At 41.1% G+C, this 21,960-nt stretch overlaps 3 protein-coding genes across 5 annotated transcripts in view; 1 reads left to right on the plus strand and 2 right to left on the minus strand.

Moving 5' to 3' along the window:
- ece1 (endothelin converting enzyme 1) overlaps window positions 1-21,960 on the minus strand; it is a 516,542-nt gene that overhangs the window by 104,943 nt on the left and 389,639 nt on the right. The window lies entirely within an intron of this gene.
- On the plus strand, window positions 262-11,225 carry nmur3 (neuromedin U receptor 3). The gene is made up of 3 exons (XM_061041864.1): window positions 262-478; window positions 4,628-5,545; window positions 9,878-11,225. Exons 2-3 carry the CDS (start codon window positions 4,702-4,704, stop codon window positions 10,309-10,311), a joined length of 1,278 nt encoding a protein of 425 aa, XP_060897847.1. The 5' UTR covers window positions 262-478; window positions 4,628-4,701; the 3' UTR covers window positions 10,312-11,225.
- lactbl1b (lactamase, beta-like 1b) overlaps window positions 15,935-21,960 on the minus strand; it is a 29,368-nt gene continuing 23,342 nt past the window's right edge. For both annotated transcript variants that reach the window (XM_061041151.1, XM_061041152.1), the window contains 3 exons: window positions 20,786-21,033; window positions 18,043-18,148; window positions 15,935-17,238 (listed from right to left, as the gene is read on the minus strand). In XM_061041151.1, coding sequence (XP_060897134.1) covers window positions 16,260-17,238; window positions 18,043-18,148; window positions 20,786-21,033 — 1,333 coding nt within the window. In that variant the 3' untranslated portion in view covers window positions 15,935-16,259. The remainder of the gene's footprint in view (window positions 17,239-18,042; window positions 18,149-20,785; window positions 21,034-21,960) is intronic.

Here is a 21,960-nt window from a genome sequence, read left to right on the forward strand (position 1 = left end):
CACTAATGGAGGGGAATCCAGGAGGGCACTTTGGGTCATTTATTCAAACCCAATAGGGAAGGGCAAATTGAATAAGCTGCAACCAAGCTGCGATTTATAATAATTTTTTTCCCTGTCTTTTGTTGTTGAATGACACAGCTTGAGCGCGCACATGCCTCCCTCACGCTCTCTCTCTCTCTCTCTCTCGCTCTCTCTCTCTCTCTCTCTCTCCTCATCTTAACATCTCACCAGTTTAGTCTCAAGCAGAAGGGGGGACGAGGCTGCAGCTCAGTTATCCTCCTCTGTCCACCTCACCCTCCTCTGTGAACCCCACAGTCCATCCTTTCTTTCTCTGCAAGCAACTAGAAGCACATGCAGCAACTTTTGCATTTCCAAATGTGTTTTATTGCTTTATTCATGCTTTTTCTGTCCTTGTTTCTCATCATGAGCACTCGCAGGGAGCGGACTAAGCAGCGGGCTGCACACCACCAATGTCAAGGTGAGGTTCATTTTTTATATTCTTGACATTAAAGCAAAAGTTTAGCCATCTTCCGGATGTTTTGAAGTTTGAAATATTCTGCATATGATCTGTTGTATTTGGGCTACTTTCTTTTAATGATACTTAATCCAACTGAACTCATTAAAATAAAACACATTGTTAAAATCAAACAATTTTCATAGACTACATTTATTTTTATGCTATAGCCTATTAATCAAAATCCCACATAAGATAGGAAACCTTGAATGAAAGGGATATCATTTTGATTTCAGGTTACAGCTCATTCACGATAATAGTCACCTACAGCCTTGAGTTGACAGCGTGAAACCTGAGATTGGCACAATAATTAACCTTTTAGAAGAAGTCATTACCTATTGTGTGTGTGTGTGTGTGTGTGTGTGTGTGTGTGTGTGTGTGTGAGTGTGTGTGAGAGTGATGTCAATTATTCTCTACAGGCACCGGTTGATGAGAATTATTTGAAGCGTATTAATGGGGCAGTAATGGCAATAATGCATCAACCCACAGGGGAAATATCACGTTATTTCAGTGCATGACAGATATGTGTTTTTTCCACCCTCTCTAAATTGTTTCTTCATCATCCATGACCAACAGAAAATGTATTTTGCCCCTAAGGATCTGGGATTATCTCAGGCAGAACAGCATCACTTAGATACAATCAAGTGTCATTTATTGGCTGCAGGGAGCAGTTAACAGGTCTTTAGTCTTCTGCAAATCCATCTTCAAAAGTGTAATGAAAATAATACACATAATAATATAAACGATTTTCTTATCAAAAATGTGTACAACTCAATCTGCAGTTATAGATACCACCTCATTAATACACATATATGTTTGATTTAAGTAACAAGTCGTTCATTTCTGCACCAGCTGGTCCTCTTATACTCAGGTCTTATGAAGCAGCTCGAGTGGCCACAACAAAAGGGAAACACAACATGAGTAACTATTACCTATAAGTGTCTTATCAGACAGAATGAACCTAAAAAGACAATTTAAGTGCCATATTTTATCTCTCAACAAGGGACGTGGAAATCAATTGTGTGTGTTGTGCATGAATTAAATAATAATAATAGCTTATTTTATGTAGCACCTTTAAAAACACAGGTTTACAAAGTGATTTGACAACCAGCAAAGGCAAAAACAAGAGCAAACTAAACCAAACACAGAAGAACATAAACAACAGCAAGAATATAGCAAATGCAAAATAATCAGAATAAAAAAAGAAAATCCAACAGAAAAGAAACCCATATAGCCACATACATAGGCTATATAACCCGACCATCATAAGAACCATTATAAGAGGCAGTAGGCAGTTCAGAAATATCAATTCAGAAAATATCCAGGATTTGAAGTGCCTTTACAGACGGGCAGAGAGGGAAAGTGGTTGCTACAGCCATTATGTTTAATGCCCAAACTTGGGGCTGTAGTTACACAGTCCAACTCATCAAACAACAGTTTGCATTACTTACCAGAGGAAAGTGACTTGGGTAAGCATAAACATACACCTCAAAGTGCTTTAGTGCCCACACTTCAGCTGGTGCTTCCTATAATGGTTGTGTTATTAAGTGTTCTCAGGAGTAACAAAATGGCCTAGTCCTTATTGAACCTGCCTCCAAATGTCTCACATCCAAAAGAGTAAATGGCAGGTCCAGGCAAATCATAGCAAGGACCGAAGCGGCCAGTCCATTCTAAATCCAAGGCGTCAAATAAAGATGTCAAAGCTCTTGGCATCCAGACATATCAGGCACTCTTCGGCATCTCCATGAGACCATAAAGGATTTCAGATAAATAAAATGTAAACCTCTCCACTGAAACATAACTCTCGTCAACAAAGTAGAGATACCTTGAGTATCCACTGGTGGTGTAGGATGCAATGGATGGTCAAAACATCTCAAGACCATCACCTAGGAAACCTCGAAAATGGAGAGAGTCGCCTAAATCCCAGTTTACACATACAGTATACACCATGAGCGCCGCACACACTGTGTTTTTCTCCCACTGTAGTCAGTTCTGCCACGAGGCTTTGCTCCGTTTTAAATACGCTGTGAGTCTATTTTCGACAGATTACACTGCAGGCACGCGTCAAGCTGGACAGAATACAACATCCCAGACAGGAAGTCAGACAAGGAAACGCACAGATCGTCCGGTCAATTGCAAAATAAAACACTATATATACGGACTCGAAATCCGTAGCACTGACGGACCACAGCAGTGACGGACTATTTAGGAATTGGGGGTTATTGTTGTCCACTAGCCCATGAACTCTCCATGATTTTTGGGCCGATCTTATCCAAACAAACGTGACCACATGTGGGACAGGACGATGCTTCTACACATTTGTACGTCTTTAAGAGACATGACAGCTTTGTGACAAAGCATTGGTATTTGACAAACTGGGACAAGAACCATTTGAGTGCACAAAAAGTTTCCTCCCATCGTAAAGTCACAAGCTTAATCTCCCATTTCAAAAAGTTAGTCAGGTTAGGGGTGTGACTGGTGTCAAGAAGTTTCCACAAAAAGGTTCTGTTCTTATCAAAAACAAAGAAAAGCAGTTACAAGACAACACATGGCATTCTGAACCTTTAGGTAAACTGGACCAATTTGTTTGTGTCCCAGCATCCAAGTGAAAGATATTTCACCTAATCAAAATAAATAAGCAAGGTTTACAGTAATACAAACCCCTTTTACTGGGAACAATTATATCCAAGATAGACAGCACAACCATCAATACCACCTATGCAATACACCCACACCTAACACCTACCAGGTGGTGCCAACATTTAGCCAAACTCTGCGAAGAAAAAGTTTCATAACAACATTTTTTTTAAACCCCAAATATGTTTAAAATGTTAAAAACTCCCATGTACAAACTGTCAAAGCAAGCTGGTAGAAGCCCTTTAACAAGTGAAAATGACTCAAGAGCTTTGCTGAGCAGACCTGATGAATATAAACACTGCGGCAGCACATAGTACTCCTTCTCAGTGACACTCATTGCAGAAACGCATCGACCCATAACATTTATCAACTAGAAATCTTAATCATATTCAACTGGAGAATGATGACAATGGGATTTTCCAGCACGTGATGATCCTAACAATCACAACCCTCTGTTTAAAGGGTGCGTTCCCTGACAAATGCTTTCCATGAATATTTCCCCTCTCGTTAATTCACAGTTGTTGTCATTTAAGACATTAACAGAGCCACATTTTAAATGCAGAGTGAGAAAAAAAAGTAAATTAATCAACTCTTATGTCTCCAGGTAAATTATTCCCAGAGTAGATCTATATCTGATGAAATGTTTTAATGATTTTGAAGAAAAAAATACTTTTTAAATAAGAAGCTTTGCTGATTTTCTGACATTTACTTATTTTAAAGATCATATCCCACGATGATGAATGATGGTTGGATTAAATCAGTGTAAAGAGAGAAGACATTTCTCCCGATTTCTGCCATTTTATTAATTAAACTGCTAGTGCTAATGAAAGATCTTCAGGCGCATCCCTTGTGATATATGTTTAAATATAACACTGGTTTAATTAAGAGAACCCCCCCATGTTTAAGGGGGTCAATATTCAAATGATTTTAAGAATTTAAAGGCTTAATATGCGTTTTTTTGATCCAGCAGATGTCGCCCTTGAGCACCAGCATGAAACCAAAACAACTCGCGGTGCATTGTTGTGTTAGCATGCTAATGCTAACGATCTTTATTATGCTCGTATCTTCACACTGTATGTAAATTTACCCAAAATGACCGTGATCTAAAAATGCTTACTTGACATTCAATTAAGCAGTGAGTACAGTCTGTTATTCTTCTTTTCTCTAGTCCCTCAATTAAACAACTTTTATACACGAGGGGAGGAGTTGGCCGGCCGTCATGCCGATGTAAACAAACTGAAGCTAGGAAAGCTTGGAAAACATTACAGACAGTGGGACTCACGTGTTACACCCATTGTAGACAGTCATGACTCACAGAGTTATTTTCAGAGGATATATTGATTTCTATTACATTTAAGTGTGAAAAATCGCATATTAAGCCTTTAATGAAGACACAATGAGGATTTTAGTTTTGGGATATATATGTTCACCACTGAGTCTCTGATAGCACTTTTTAATTCCTCTTTGTTTTTCTAGCTGGCCTCCACAATTGAACAAACCAAGGATGTGTTGACATCTCCTGTGGTTCCTTTAGTTTCCTCCTCTCTGAAATGGAGCTCTATGTGCAGGGCTCCACTTTAAACACATCAAATCAGACCCACAACACAAGCTTTCCATTGAACGCCACCTCGAATTACACCATCGACCAACTGGCTGATGTAAACCTCTTTGAAATCCTGGGTCCAAAACGATCCCCCTTCTGCCTCCCCGTGACCACGGTTTACCTCCTCATCTTCCTCGTTGGCTTGTCTGGAAATCTGCTGACATGTGCGGTGATCATGAAGCACAAAAAGATGCGAACACCTACCAACCTCTACCTGTTGAGCCTCGCCATGTCAGACCTTCTGGTGCTTTTGTTCGGGATGCCCTTGGAGATTTACGACCTCTGGCAGAACTACCCGTTCCCGTTTGGCGAGGGCGGCTGCTACTTCAAGACTTTCCTCTTTGAGACGGTGTGCTTCGCCTCGATCCTGAACGTCACCGCTTTGAGCGTGGAGAGGTACATCGCTGTGGTGCATCCGCTCAAAACTCGCTACCTGTCCACCAACCAGCATGCCAAGCGGGTCATCTCCATCTTGTGGCTGGTGTCGATGGTCTGCGCCGTCCCAAACACCTCACTGCATGGTGTGTTCTACGTGCCAGAGAAGATGGAGGAGTCGGCCATTTGCACCGTCTTGAAGCCCCTGTGGATCTATAACATCGTCATGCAGATCACCACCGTGTGCTTCTTTTTTGCGCCCATGATGGTGATCAGCGTCCTGTACCTGGTGATGGGTATACATTTGGGCCGAGAAAGTCGTCAACCAAGCGGGAACCTTGGAAAAAACTGTGGCAGCTTCACCCGAACGAAGAGCAGCGTGATCGGACGAAGACGACAGGTCAACAAAATGCTCTGTGAGTTTTTCTCTTTCATTGTCTTTCTTCAGAAAAAAAACCAAAACATCCTCTGCCTTGAAAGGCTGCTATGATTTGAAAGCAGATCCTCCCTAATCTGAAATGTCAATGCCAAGACATGTTCGCAAAGACAAAACATGAGGAAAACACAGAGCAGATAGCGACAGAAGCGCAGCAGTTCTTTGTATGGATCATTTGTATCCTGCAGGGCGTCTATTGTATCACATTTTCTAAGCTTCTGGTTTTGATGAGATGTCATCTGCAGTGTTTGCACACATCTCAGGCAATTGATATGTCCTTTTGTCTGCTGTCAGAACACTCTGTATGAGGCGTTTCAATCTTGGTGGGTACATCCATCAGAGCATATTTCCCCCTATGAAGCGAGATAATAGCACATTTTTTTTCAGTTCCAGTGAGATTCATCTTAAGAATAACCTTCCTTTTATGAACCATTTCCTCTGAAAACGTTTGAATTCCACAAAAAGGTGATAAAGGAGTCAAAAGTCTAGTGTTCCAAAAGACACAATGAAATTGCCAGAAAACCTTCATAAACCTTGACATCTCCGTTTTGTATTTCTTCAGCTGCTTTCTGCTGGTCTAGCCGTCTACTTTTTTAGACTAAAAGTAAAAATTTGAACAACAAAACAGTTGTTACTTTTTTGTAAAGGTCGACATTCATGTTTAGTTATTACTGAGGTGAACTATTGACCTTTCCCCTCGTTAATCAATCAGTCAATCTTTATTTGTGTTTGAACCAAAATACTTGTTTTATTGATCTTTGCACGAAACCCAACACAACACTGGTAGTTTGTAATACCCACACTGACCACTGGGTGGAGTCCTGGCTTGTGCTGGGTATAAAGCCCAGGCTCCATGTAATTGGTTTCAGGTGTGTTTGGAGGCATAATGTTTTTTGACCGTGTAGTGTAGTTGACTTGAATGTAACCGTTTATGTTTTATTATGTATTTTATGTAAAGAGACTTTACGCACATCATTGAATCCTGATCATGGACTAAAATAAAGTGACTGAAGACCATGAGCACGCGTCCAGAAATAGTTCCACAACTCACAAAAAATAGTCACTACAATTTTTATGGCTCCTTATCATAGCAAATGTTATCTCAAGACACAAAAAGAGCAGGTCTAGACCATACTCTTTTTTTATACTATTTACAAAAACCCAACATTAATCCATCATGAGCACAGCACTAAGTGACATTTAGTCACTTAGTGACTAAACGTTGAAAAATGGCATGAGGGAGATGGGATAAGCTGCAGGAAGAAGGATAGGGACAGCTCATGGAGCTCCCAGGAAATCATGTAGTTAGTAACTAAGATTTACAGGTGGTGACATGCAGTAATATGATGTGAATGCACAGAGAGAGAGAGAGAGCGAGAGAGGAGCTCAAGGTGCCAGCTCCCCCGGTAGTCTAAGCCTAAAGCAGCCTAACATAATTTAACAACAGTGCCTGTTATCAAAGGTGTTAGCATTAGAGCATGTCTCCACCATCAGCACCATTTTCCAATGCAGACCAGCATTTTTAGTGCTCATTATGTATTGCAGGAAAAAAGAATATTGCGATGTCAGTTTTAAAACACCTTTCAGCTTTAACAAAGATGGATGAAGTCCATTTGGGCTGGCACCCCTGGTCTACAGATTAGTCTAACACCACACAGGACTTATACCAAGGGGGCCCGAGTAGGACTGCTGTGTGACCAAGTGGCAACCTCCAGTCTTGAAAAATGAAGCCAATGTGGAAGTGCAAAATCCTGCAGGTCGTCTAGTGTCCGCTTGAGGCTGGCTCCAGGAACAATAAACATGTTCACAGCCTGGTACAAAAAAATGAAATAGGTCTGATTCGTTGTCATAACTTGCACACACTGTACGGGGGTGAATTTTAGAAAACTGCCCATTTTAAATTTTGAAAACGATACGTAGTTGACATGATTGACAGGTGAGAGCAATGTAAAGGTTTGTCAAGAGGCTTAAATCCCGCCTCAGCTCCAGCTCTCGTTAGGTTGATTGAAAGTTAGAATTTCCAGCATGGCGGCTGCTGCAGATGAGCCTCCGGAGCCCCCTTGCAGTAACAGATAGCTGTCTAGTTGATAAGTCACTCAGGCTTCGTCCATTAATATTTACAGTCTATGTGTGTGTGACAGAAAGTTAGTGCTGAGTTATTTTTTTCAAAAATAAATCCACTACATGATGTTTTTGCTTAAACTCTGCCATATATTTTTCACTTTTTGCCTGTGCATAAATATGAGTCATTGCTCCTTAACTTACCCAAACAAGACTGTTTCACATTCACACTTTGTCATGGCAGGAAGAAAACAGACACTCACTTGTGCATCTGTATGAGACGCCAAAGGGAAGTGAAAAAAAAGAGAAAGAAAGAAAGAAAAGAAACATCATTAAAGTACTGGGGATGATTGCATGTTGCTCATTCATATGCTGAAGGATACTTTGTGTGTCTAAATGAGAAGCAGAGGAGCGAGGAGGATTATATGGGATGTATATGAGTTACAGTGAAAAACTTTTAAGTATTACCATAGAATGAGAGCCGTCTGCAAAGAGGGTTCCCATAAGTATATAAAACCTAGTATATAGAGTATATATCAGTGTGTGTGTGTCTGCAGCATCTTTAGGGATTTGAGCCATCTGATGACAATATACCACCATGTTCACTGAACTAACAAACACATGAAGGGTGCAATATTGGAGCAGTGGGGCTTCCTTTTATTCCATTCATTCTTTTGGACTATCAGGGTTTGGGAATGATTTGTTTTTGTTTAGAATGCTCTAGCAGGCTGATGAACAAATGAGCTTTCAGTCCGCTGACATTGTTTCAGCCTGATGGGATTTGTAAATAATGGCCTGTCGGAACAATGGCATGGCGCTGGGACAAGATGATGGAGAATTTAAATGTGACTCGGTTTAACAGTGTGGCATAAGACGCTTTTTACAGACTATAAACACACTTAAGAGGGATACAAAAGAAACAGCTTTTTTTAAGTGCTCAAATGGAGACTTTGGTTTGGAAAATAGAGAAACTACATCTCAGGAATTTTCAATTTTCAAATTTCCACAATTTCCCAGTTTGGGATCAATAAAGTAATTATATTCTATTCTATTCTATCTCAGACATTCTCCACCCTCTCATCTTTTTTTTCAGGGTTTGGAGTACCACCAAGCTTTCAACAAAGCGACTACAGATAGTTTGATGCAATATGTCCACATAGTCAACGGCCAGACAGTGTCAGCTTGTCCTTCAAATACAGACCTCAATTCTCTCCTAATAAGCCACCCTGAGTGTGGGAAGGAGGGAGAGAAGGAAGGATAATTGATGGAAGGATGGATGACAATAGAGATAGATAGATTGACAGATAGAAAAGTCCTGGGTGTAAACTGCAGACAATCTTGTTAAGACTGTGGCTATTTAAGTGACACAAAACAATGTTGGCTTCTTTTCTTTTCAACAAGATGTTCCACACATCTGCTTGCTTGTTTTTGACTCATTGATTCCTGGCTCTGTCCCAAAATACATTATGTTGAAGTCACCCACATTCAAAGAAGACGTATCTGGTGTTAACACCGTTATATTTAGTTTATTTTCATATAAGACAAAGAATAGAATCCTGACATTTGACAGCTTGGAACCAGCACATCCATGAAGTTTTTCCTTTAAAATATGAACTTTATATTAGAGCTCAGATGAATGTAATCATTTGAACAGCTCTGCAGAGAACAGACTTAGTAAAGTCATAAAAGCCAAATAGATATTGAGTTTACTGGAGCTAGAAAAGCTGTGTTTTATAAGCTTCTAACTTTTTTAAGGTTTATTTTTGGGCCTTTTTATGCATTCATTTTAGAGATAGCACAGTGGATGCAGTCAGAAATCAGGGAGAGAGAGAGGGAGATGAGTGCCACATGTTGGATTTGAACCCGGGCTGCCAGCTTAGAGGACTATAGCCTCTGTGGATGGGGCGCACTCCCCCTTTTTTATCTTTCAAAATCATTCTAAGTCACTTTCATCTAACTTACAAAGATGAAGAATCTTCTTCATCTGTTTTTTGTTTGTCATACGTCTTGTTGTCATTATTGACAGTGTTACCCTTTACCTTGAGATGATAGATTGAATCATAAATATATATATTTTTTAATATCTGTGTATCTGTGTGTGTCCAGTGAGCTTAAGTTATTCACGTTTTGCTTTACACTTTGTTCAAATGTGTGTTGATTTTTACTTCTTTAACATACATAAATACACCAATACAAATAAAGAGCATGAACAAAGGGAAATAAACTATTTTCTCTCTGTTTGATCCTCCAGCGATTGTGGTGGCCGTGTTTGGGATCTGCTGGGCGCCCTTCCACATCGAGCGGCTCCTGTGGAGCTCAATCAGCCAGTGGACTGACTTGATGCACAACATTTATCAGTATGTCCACATCCTGTCCGGGGTCTTCTTCTACCTCAGCTCAGCAGTCAACCCCATCATCTACAGCCTGCTCTCCACACGCTTCAGAGAGTGTTTTAGAGAACTCGTGTGCTCCCCCACTGAGGACACTAGCTCTGTCAGAGACTCACCGCCGTTCCCCAAGATATTACTGGATCCCTCTGTCTCATCAGGCTCCAGATGTCAGTCGGAGGTTAAGCACTCTAATGCTGTCATCCCTCTGCTGTCTCCTAGCATGACACTGAGCATGGACTCTGCAATCCTCACATGTGCATGTAAAAAGACGACCTGCAGAACCTCTATGTTCTGAGATTTGATTAAGCTAACAGGCATCGAATGCAGAAAAGTGTTTAAGGGAATAGTTATGACATTTGGGGAAATATGATCTTTTTCTTTCTTTCATCCAGCATGATGAGAGGACAGATAACTACATGAAACTAATGCAAGCAGATTGTCCGCCTAACTCAGCAAAACGTCCGGAAACAGTGAAAAGACGTAGAATCTGTAAAAAAAAAAAAAACGTTGTTAATAACAGATCAGAAGACATCTTACAAAATGGTGCAAAGTGATGCAACATGCAGAACACCTGTCATTGCTTATTGGCCTGCCCACTCAGATCTCATTTCCAGGCTTCGTGCTTAAGTTGTGTAAATAGCAAATCTACATGTGGACTTCTGTCCCTATGGGCATGTTGGTAATTAAATGAGGATGGAGTAACATTGGAGCATTGCTATCTTGAGGCGGCTGAAAGTAATTGCACCTTGAAACAGAAGAAACCGGATCTAGAGTCAGTGGTGCGGTGAGGAACTTTTGATTTACATTGATTTCATCCTCATCCTGCTGTTTATATTTAACCTATCAATGCACAGAGACCACCAAGAAGATTTTAATTTTTAAATACTTATTTTATACAGCCCTGATTTGGGTTAGGTGTTGCCATCATTGTGAGTTGCAAGTTAGACATTTAGAGCAAAGAAGAATCTTTTTTTTTTTCAGAAACCACACATATAGGGAGGCACAAGATCAGCAAAGATAACATTTTGTCCTCACACTCAGGGGCCGCCAAAATCGACAAATCCTTAAAGTTCTTCACAGAAAAACTAAGGCATTAAATAAAACTACTTAGCACCTTAAATTTACTGAAGAATTACCATCCAAAGTGTGAAAATGCTCTTGAAAAAAGCACACCAGTGTTTCTCAACATGTGGGTCGGGATCCAAAGGTGGGTCGCGGAGTCATTTTCATTGGGCCACTAATGTGTGCCTGAAAAAAATATTGTATTATTATTATTATTATAAGTCTATGAAGCACTTTTCCAGCATGTTTGTTTTGTTTCTTTGTTCTGTCACATTTTGTACTGTCTGAGGTCCAAACTGCAGCATGTTTCATTGAAGAAATCTGATTGGTAGAAAAATATCTGAAATGCAGTTTGCGATTTTTCATGAAGGAGCTGGAGGTGGTTTCCTGAGGCTGGACCAGTTGAGAACCATTGCACTAGACAATATGCTATCAATCATATAGATAGGGTCCTTTACAGTATGCTGTCTGTTTATTACGGAAGGGGAATTGCATTCACCAAAGAAAAAAAAATGTCACATACCGGCCACTGCTTCGTTTGACCCACTGCAGTGCCACAAATGCATTTCAAATGCCTGAATTTATATCCATGAAGCATCCCGTATGGGTTTAACTCCTCCTGCATTAGAGAGCGAGCCAGCAGGTTAGACTCTCTGCCTGAACAATCCCAACGACTCGAGATGCCTGCACAATGTTCACATACTAACAGAGGTGTGGACTCGAGTCACATGACTTGGACTCGAGTCGGACTCGAGTCACAGATTTGATGACTTTGGACTCGACTTGACAAAATCATGAAAGACTTTGCAACTCGACTTGGACTTCAACACCAATGACTTGGGACTTCACTTGGACTTGAGCCTAATGACTCGAAAATACTTGAGGTTTTAATGTTATTTTAGGTCCCATGTATAATTTCCGCGATGCGCAAAACACGGACGGAATCACAGAGTTTTACAATGAAAATATAATTAACTGTGAACAGAATATCGTGGGATTTGCCTCAATGTGGTTGTGATTTATTAAAAAACCCTACGTTTTTATACCAAGTGTTTTTATAAAATATATGAGGAGTTTTACACGCATTTGGTGTACTTGCAGCTTCTCGCTGCTGCTCCTCATCTGTTTACATGTTGCAGGCAGGAGCTGACACATACACACACATGCGTGCGCGCGCACACACACACACACAAGGACGTAGGTTTGGATTCAACATTGGGGGGGACAAATTTTCAGCGGGGGGTTTGGGGGTTCCCCCCAGAGACTTTTGAGCATCAAACACTTCATTTCTGCATTCTGGTGTATTTTTATGCAACAATTTGTGCCTTTTTCTGAATTAATTCATGGCAGGAATTTCTTTACTATGTATAGGAAATTATAATTATTTTTGAATTACTATTAATTATTCAACTGTATTGTTCATAACTTTCTGCATATTCAAAACATTACAGGTGTTTTGGGATGTTTTTTTAGGAATCGTGTACATCTCAAATCTAATCTATTAGAGAATGACACCTTGTTATAGCCGTAGTATCCAAAATGTAAAACTACATAAAAGCCGTTGTTATGGCTGACTAATCTTTCACTCACTATTTGGAAAAAATGCGGTCGGATATTGTCCGTGTTCACTTAAAATCAATTGATAGGCAGGCTATATAAAGAATAATATCATCAAGGCATGTTGATTTATAGCCTGCTGTTTTTATTAAAATGTTGGCAGGCAGACGACAGAACAATTACACAATGAATAAAGCAATAACGTAACACTGCCAAACATCACAATGACAGCGGACTTTAGGGACTTCTGTTCTGTGTTGTTTAACACTTAACTCTTAATCAACAGCCTAAATCATGGTTAAAAGTTGAGTGATAACTTAAACAATGTTATTTAGTTATGCTGGTTCAGAAGCTCTCGCCTTCTCGCCTCCACGTCGTCCATTCATTACTGATAATTGGACACCTTTTCGGGCATTAACTCGTATACTTTGTGGTGTCACCTCTACACAGTTAATGGGACACTAATGCAAACACCAACCTGTTGCTCTTGCTTTGTCTTGTCACTGTCTGCGCCCGCGACCATAGACTGTATAAAGACCACGACTCCTAACCTGACCGGACCTGATCCATTGAGCAAGCGTGAGCGAGAGTAATGTACCTGCGCACACGCGTGTGACTGTGCGGCAAGGTTAAGATGGTATGGTCCACTATAGGGGTGTCTGAAATGATTGGGAAACGTATTTACAGGTCAGAAGGATATATAAATGTTTTGAGCAACCCGAAATGTACCTCTGTTTTTCAATTATTAATTTTTTTTGAGGGGGACAAATCTACCTTTTCTAAATATTAGGGGGGACACATCCCCTGCGTCCCCCGAAATCTACGCCTATGCACGCACACACACACAAACGCACGCACGCACGCACGCACGCACCGGAACGCCAGCCATCGCGCGTACCTACGTATTTAGGCTACTTTTAGCGCAACACAGTCCGTGATTTGTATGGACCTTAATATCTACGGTCGATATGGATCAAGTCTTTATGCTCAGGAAGGTACATAATCCAGTCACACGGCCTTTTCGACTTTTCCCCGTTCTCTCTCAGCTTGTCTGCTTACTGTATTTATCAACAATCAGCACATTGAAATTGGTAGGCTGTTATCTCACAGCCTGCTGTAGTCTGGGAACGTCTTCACACACACTGTAAAAAGAAAAGGGGGAGCAAGGGTGGCCTGGGGATTAGGCATACTACCTTTTACAAAATAAATAAAGGTGAGCTAATTTATATTTAAAAATGTCTCAATTTCATGATCATGATCTAATAAAATGACCCAAATCAGTGATCTGATCTCATGGAACATACCATCAAACACAGAATTCAGTCAAATAAAAATGGAAAAAACTGAATTTAGGAAAAATAAACAAAACAGAGTCAGTCGCACTGGTACTGTTATTTTATTTTAAGAAGTAGGCTAAATAAAATCAAATAATTATTACTCTGTGAAAATGGCAGTTCATTTGGTGAAGAGAGCTAATGACTTTTCAGGACTCGAAATTCAAAGGTTAGGACGTTTGACTCGACTTGGGACTTGCCTGTCTTTACTTGGGACTTGACTCAGGACTTGAGACCAAAGGCTTGAGACTTACTTGTGACTTGCAAAGCAATGACTTTGTCCCATCTCTGCATACTAATATGAATGCCACCCACATTAAGTGACGTTAATATTTCTGAGTGTCTCATTTCGAGTTCAGCCATAATTGCCCACTCAATTATCCTAGCGTTAGCTTTTTTTTTCTTTGGTGAGTGCGATGCACTTTTGTAGTTTATTCCCTGAAGAACAACTTTGAGAACAGAGTTGAAGATTTTACTGAAGAGAGCTTTAACTGGTGAAGAGAAAGTGAAGAAAACTTTTTTCCAAAACTAATTTTAGCATTTTAACTTAACATGTCATCAAGGAGCTTTGACTTAAACTTAATCCAGATGTTTGGTGTTTATTTTTTTTTATAAATTACATTGTTCAACAGTGCCTGCATATTCCACCTGCTGTCTTACTTTGCTGCTGAATGCCTTAGAGGGGAAGCCAGAGAGAAAGTTGGAAAATCTGATGTACGTTTTAACTTCCTGTACTTGATTTCTTTGATGTTATTTGGGGGACTTCTTGTGATGCTGGGCAGCAACAACACGTGAAACTGTTCTGTTTGTTTCAGTGGAATTGTAAACTGAGAATGTGATGCTTTACTGCAAGCTTTTTTCTGGTCTTGTTTTGTCTCTCTTGTCGTACGGCCAGCAGTCGTTCTGTCCATGATATGATTGCTTGCTAAACACAGAAATGTTCAAAGACTGATTATGGTGTTTGTGTCTGTTTTAAAAAAACACAAATAAATGTTAAAGCTGTCAATATGTAAGGGTTTCTCAATGTGTCTAGTTTGTGTCGAGGGTTTTATTGTGTAATGCTGAGGAGTTCAGTATTCATGACTGCATTAGCCGAATGCTGAATGAGTTTCATCTGACATTTTATTTAATAACAACCATTAACATCATCAGAAAACCAACACAATGCATAATTTCCATTTTTCTCAGTTCAACTTACAATACAGCATGAGCCAAATTATTCTCTCTTCCCATCATCGATCTGAATGAGCTTTTATCCCATAGCGGTAACAACAAATTGCTAGGTTGACTGGCTGACGCGGTCAAGTAAATAGTCTGATGAAGCAGATAGATGGTTTTTTTCCAGCAGATTTACTCCATCGCTCGTCGCTACTTGATGCTTCAAGACAAAGCCATTTCCATTTCAGTCACACCCTTCAGACTGGCAATCTCAAATTAAGGGTAATCCTCGGCCTTATGGAGGTTATTTTTTGTGCTCTTGAATTTGCCGTTTCCCTGCAGCAGTCTGGGCCGTGCATTAGACGCATTGGTGTGAGAGTTCAGGGCATTTGGAGTCCATTTTTAGGGATTACCCAGCAAAGAGTCACAGAGGCAACCGAAAGCCTCTCTGTCCTTAATCGCTTCTTACTGGGAAGCCAAAATATTTGGCCTTAGTTTCAGGATTGTTGACATTTAAAGCAGTCCAATACCTGTGTAAACACAAGTGTTTCAGGGAAAGTGATGCATATTCATGTTTAGCATTTTTGTAACACATTCATTTTTTGTAACACAAACATTTTAAATCAGTCTTTTTTTCTTTCACCAGAGGAGGATAAATATGTTTGAGGCGGAGAATCCTCAGAAATGCAAATGGTCATCCGAGAACTGAAAATAAAAATAATGTAAATATTCATGTCCAAGACCACGAGATGAGTTTGTTAAGAGTCTGGGTTCAGCAGTTCCCCCCATCATAAACACTCAAGGACAGAGGAGACCAAGACAATGTGAGAGTGGTTGAAAAGAAGGCGGGGAAAAACACAAGCACTGTATCACCATAATGTGAGCGTTCAGTTAGGAGGCGAGATGAAGGAGCGGAGAGTGACAAAGACCGCCATAAGACATTAAATCATTTCTGTGAATGACAAATCCTTTTTTGTTCTCTTTAAATCCAGAGCACAATCAAATTTTGACAACTTAATTAAACCAACTTTTCAATTTAGTCACTCAACACCCACAGGCCTCTGTTTGATTACAGATTCTCTGACACCCCAAGGAGACACCATTTGTCTTTAGGCTTCTGCACAGCTACAGATCAGCTGGAGAAAGTTGGCTTGCGGGCTATTCTGACAACATTATACGTGTTCAGTCCCGGTGCATCGAAACCAGTGGACCGTCCTCGCTTGTCAAATGTGTAGAAGTTGAATAACTGTCCGTCCTGTGCCTCCAGAGACACAGAGGCGGTGCCGACTCTCAAAACACACGGGTACTCCTTTTCAAAAACCACTCTGAACACCCGATCTACCAGGTAGTTGAGCTTTATTGTCCTGAACTTCTCTGGGATGAGCTCTTCAATCTGAGGTCCGAACTGCTGCATGATAAGAACCCCGTCCTGCCCGGCTTTGATCTCATAGAAGGTGATGTTGCTGTAGGTGTAAATGCCGATGTAAGGTTCAGGGTTTGGCGGGGGAAAGACGACCTTCCTGGCCTCCCTGAAGGCTTTCTCTACGGCAGGGATGATGTAGCTGTAGGCCTTTGCGACCAAATCTTGGTTCTGGGTCCGGCTGCCGGCCATTAGCACCACCAAACCGAGCTTCAGTCTGGGCACCAGGGAGAATGTAGCGGAGTAGCCATCTAGATCGCCGTCTTTACGCACCATTTCGTACCCTAACAGCTCGTTAACCTCCCACGGCGTCCCAGTGCGGTTAGCAAAATAGTCCTTATCACACTTGAAGACTGGTGTAAGCATTATCTTGAGAGAGTCTGGTTCCAGCAGCTTGCGATGGTAGGCGCTCAGAAGCATCATGGCGAGCTTGGCGAGGTCTGCAGCTGTGGAGAACATCTGACCCGAAGGTCGGTACCAGCCCAGGTCGTACAGAGGAGCTGGTTTCCCATTGGAGTAAACTCCCACGGCCATCTGGGCCTGAAGCCCCGGTGTGATGTCAAAGCTGGTGTCCTCCATCCCCAGTCGGTCCAGGATGTTGTCTGTGATCCATCGCTGATAGTCCATGGAGGCCACTCGCTCGGCCATCACATGAGCCAGCAGAGAGAACGCCAGGTTACTGTAGTGGCATCTGGAAGGAGGAAAGTTAAAGCAAAGAAGAGTGTTTAAAAATGCACGTTAATTCCAAGGGAATTGCAGCATCCTCCCTATCCCTCTCTACTCGGTCTCTAATTGGCTAGAACACGCTTACTAAATATGCAAGGAGAGTCTTATGTCACTGATAGTAACATAGGCCGTTTATCCTTCAGTGGATGGGGCACTTAAAGAGGACATATTATCCCCCTTTCCCACCTTTTCAAACAGTCCCCTGTGGTGTAAATGAAACATCTCTGCTGTGCTTTGTTCAAAATATAACATGAATCAAGCACCAGAGGAGGTTTGTGACCCTGTATAAACCAGCTCTCTCAGAACGCTCCGTTTTGGTGTGTGTGTCTCTTTAAATGCAACAAGCCCCCCCTGAGTTTTCCTGGTAGACATCAATCCTCTGTAGCAAGATTAAAAATGGCGGACCTGCGCAAAAGTTTTGCTCTAGGCTGGGGATGGAGTCCATTGGTGGATATACCAGGGGAGGGGGAGGAGCAAATTTGAAAGGTGGCAAATTTGAAACAGAGCATTTTTCACTGTGTTGTAAGACTTATGCAGACCACAAACAAAGGACTGGATATATTTATTTCACATTTTGTGGGTCAGTAGACACTCTGGTTAACCAAATACATGTTCAAAAACACTGTCAAAGTGGATTTTTCATGATATGTTAATTTGGTGAAAAATTAAGAGTATACCCACTTCTTCAGGCACCACTACACCACTGGTTGTAACCAAGAGAATGATGAATGTTGAGCTCCTGAAATAAACACAACATAACAGATCTTACTTGGTGCCCGGGTCAGCGACGAGGACATCATCTTGCAGCAGGTTGATTGCAGTTTGTGTTTTTCCTTTCCACAGCAGATTTGTGGCCCTCAGTCTTCTTGGTAAACCTGAATCAACAATCAGAAAAAAACATTCAAACTTCAAACTCCACAAAAACTTTAACAGGCAGATTTTATAGACATGCACAAGGACAAACGCATTAACTATTAATGGCAGCCTGATGGTTTTGATGTTTTATTTTATTGGTTCATGATATTTCCTCTGAACATGATTACTATGATCATCCTTTGCCTTGGTGATGGCAGAGTGGGGGGAATTAAAGATTAATGACTGGTCTTGCCTCAGGCATTTCTCTCATCTGTTGTATTAAATCTTCAGGTATAATAAATTGAAAGGATTATTCAAACAAACAGGTGCCTGCTTATGCATGACCAGCTCTTTTGCGTCATCAATATTTGAATGTGACTCTGGCATAATATCTTTTTGAAATGAGCTCAGATATTGAATGTTTGATAAAGGTATCCCCATTTCAATTTCTAAATAAAAACCAGAAGATTAGTTTTTCATGTTTTGCCAATCATCAAACCTCAGAGGAACTTTCTGATCACAGAGGTTTAGGGTGATATCGTGTTTATCCTTCACAGACTCAGGTTCATTTTCACAACTGATTGATTGGTGATACATGCTATAGCAATAGCAACTTCCTAAGCCAGGGGTTCAAGTCTTTCATTATTGTGTCAAACCTTTTAAAGACAAGTCCTATAAACACCAGGAAAAACAGGTCCTGTATAAAGTACTCATAAAAGAAATGTAACTCTTCACTTTGTGCTTTAGAGCTGTTTTCACATATGCACTCCTAAAAATATCCAGATCATTCAGGAGTTCTGCTCCAGATATTATCCTGACCTGGCAGTTGACATATGGAGACTCAAAGCTGGAGACTATAGCCCAATTCACACATACTCCGTGCGCGCCGCGGTCCGTCAGCGCCGCGCACTACGTTGTACTTAGCTGCCACTCTAGTCAATCATTGTGCTCACACAGCACGCGCTGCGGTCCGTTTCCGGCGCGTGCCACCGACGGCACTACGCTCTGCTCCGTTTCAAATACGCAGCGAGTGTATTTTCGCCGGAGTGCGCTGCAGGCACGCGTCAAGCTGGACAGAAAATGACAGCCCGGACAGGAAGTCAGACGAGGAAACGCACAGAGCATCCGGTCAATTTCAAAATGAAACACAACATACGGACTCGCGATCGTATTTTTCATCACTTTATCAACATTACGTCAAAACAGGAACCGAATTAACAACAATGCATCCTCAGAAAGACAAAGCAGCATGTTGTTTGCATGTTTTTCTCTTTATCTTATTCTCATATCTTGTAGTTCTCCTGTGATGTGTCATGGGTGCGCTCCGCTGACGTCCCACAAACGGATCCAGTGTGAATGGGCGCGAGCTGTCCGACGGAGCAAAACCGTGGCGCTGACGGAGTATGTGTGAATTGGGCTTATCCCTGTCAGAAGGGAGGGATGGGGGGGTGTCTCCTGAGATAAGAGGTGGCGTGAAAAAAAGACCCATAAGTAGCGGATGAAGCAACAGAGTCCGCTATATGACGCTATAATGAAAATATTTGCCCTTATATCAATGACGCGTGTAGTCCAATGAAATCATACTTTCAAAAAAAGAGCGGAGAATGACTTACTGATGAACAGAAAACATAATACAGCCGTTTAATTAAGTGCACGGAGATGGTAGCGGTCTCGTTCATACACTCTATGCACCGTGCAGCAGTCACAGTATAGAAACATCATTGCTCCCTCCTATTGGCTCGAGGTGAATTATCCGGATAATATCCTGCTGCATTCTCACATCAGCTCACTCGGACACTTACTGTGGAAAAAAAACTAGGGGTCTTTCTCTGGGTGAAATATTGCTGTTTGTTTCAAACAGCTGATTGTGTTCACAGGGTTTTCTTTGGACTGCTTCATCTCTTTATTATGTCTTCTCGGTATCATGTACGTCATACATTTCTATTTTGTGTTCTTTATAGGGCTGTCAAACGGTTTGATTTTTTAATCGCAATGAAACGCTGAAATTAACCCCGATCATGATTCATCCTATTTTGCATCTCAAGAAAGTTTTTTTAATGCTTTTATTTTGTAATAATATACTGTCTTAATACAATGGTACTTTACTTCCTGTTTGGACAGAAATCTGTTTTTATTTTGAAAGAAAATAAGGTACTTGTGTTACAACTTTAACTTAACCACAGAAAACAAGAACTTGTCCTGGATGGAGAATGACTTGAAACCAGCTGAAGTGAACGTTAAATAAGTGAAATGTTTCATGTCACAAGGTGGATATTACTTTTGACTCCTCGACTGAGCTGTCTGGGAGTTTTTAAAGTTTTATTTGAAACACTTCGTTAGCCGTGGCTTTCATAACACAACCTGGCTGTAAGTAAAAATATAAGATTAAACCCTGCCTGTCCTGTAACTCACCTCACATGAGGCATAGCTAGCTAAATAAACATGAAAGAACACAATTACAGTTATGTAAACACTGCCCTACTTTTGATTTTGTGAAATTGAAAAGGATTTTATTTTCAACAAAACAAACGACCGAAGATGTTCTGCCGACATCTGTACACCTAAGGGAACCTGTGTCGGATTAAATCTCAAATCCTTGTATCACATCACAGCCGTTGAATTAAAAAGTTGCTCCGAGTAATCCTCTGCGTGTTTACCTGAGAGCTGGCTGGCCATCCTGCGCAGGGTGACTGACGAGGAGCGGATCTGAACCTCCCCGCTGTCCAGAAATATCAGACCATCTGTCACATATTTCAGCTCCGAGTCCCTCGTCTTCCCCAGAGGGTTTTTGATGGTGAAGTTCTCCACATATTTCTCCAGAGGGTCGTCGAGCGAGCCGATCTTTCCGTCCTCCCAGAGTTTGTAGAGCATCAGCGTTGGGAAGATTTTGGACAGGCTGGCAATCCTGAAAGACAAACAACAGAGCGATTGTGATTCGTTTTATAATCTGGCAGGAGACATGTGATGAGTATCTGCAGTTTGATTTACCGCAAAAACACTCATGTTTTCCTTCCCTGCTTTTCTTTTTTCTTACTATCAATTGCTCACATTTCATCTTCCTTCTGCCTGACTGTTACCTCACGAGAATTGCTTGAAGGGGATTTGTCTCATAAAACCTAGCAGCAACATCTGGTGTTGAAAAATGAAGCCATGCAAAGGAGCAAAGAACTGGACCCCAAAAAAAGCTCCATTAACACCCATGTTCAAACACCAACATGTTTACAGCCTGGTACAGAAACCAGCTTTAGTCTGAGTAGCTCGTTTCTTTATTTGAACACACTGGACAGGGGGTACATTTAAAAAAAAAAAAAAGAAAAAAAAATGTATTGATTGCTTGATTGATTGATGCACAGCGGGAGTCATGCACAAACACAAAGAGCAATGTTTTCTCCTGCTGGTTCTGCTGATCACATCGTGCCCATGTGACACTCGGGGGAGCTTGTCATCCCCTCCATTACGCCTCTGTCATTCATATTGCTAACAAAAGGGGCCTAAATTTAGATCTTAATAGGGCTTACAACTTACAAGAGATGAAGTCGAGAACTTACTCTAACAGTTTGAAACTATAGAGCCAAAAAATTAAGAGGCTTTTTCTCTCCATTTTCTTTCTCCTAATTTGATCCAGTTTTAGTTTTTTTTTTACAAGCTATTTGACATGGATGACCCCTCCGCTCAAATGCACTCCTAGGTCTGCTTCTACTTGAAGCTCAGCTCTGGTCATAACTACTTAAGCAGCTCTGAGCGTCTTACGATGCCATAATGAGCTTTTCTCCTTCTGTGTTTGTACATCTTAAGACGGACACACAATGCAGTGCAGTCCGACAGAGAATAC

This window comes from Labrus mixtus, chromosome 7 (genome assembly GCF_963584025.1).
Source record: "Labrus mixtus chromosome 7, fLabMix1.1, whole genome shotgun sequence".
In the NCBI taxonomy this organism is placed as follows: Eukaryota; Metazoa; Chordata; class Actinopteri; order Labriformes; family Labridae; genus Labrus; species Labrus mixtus.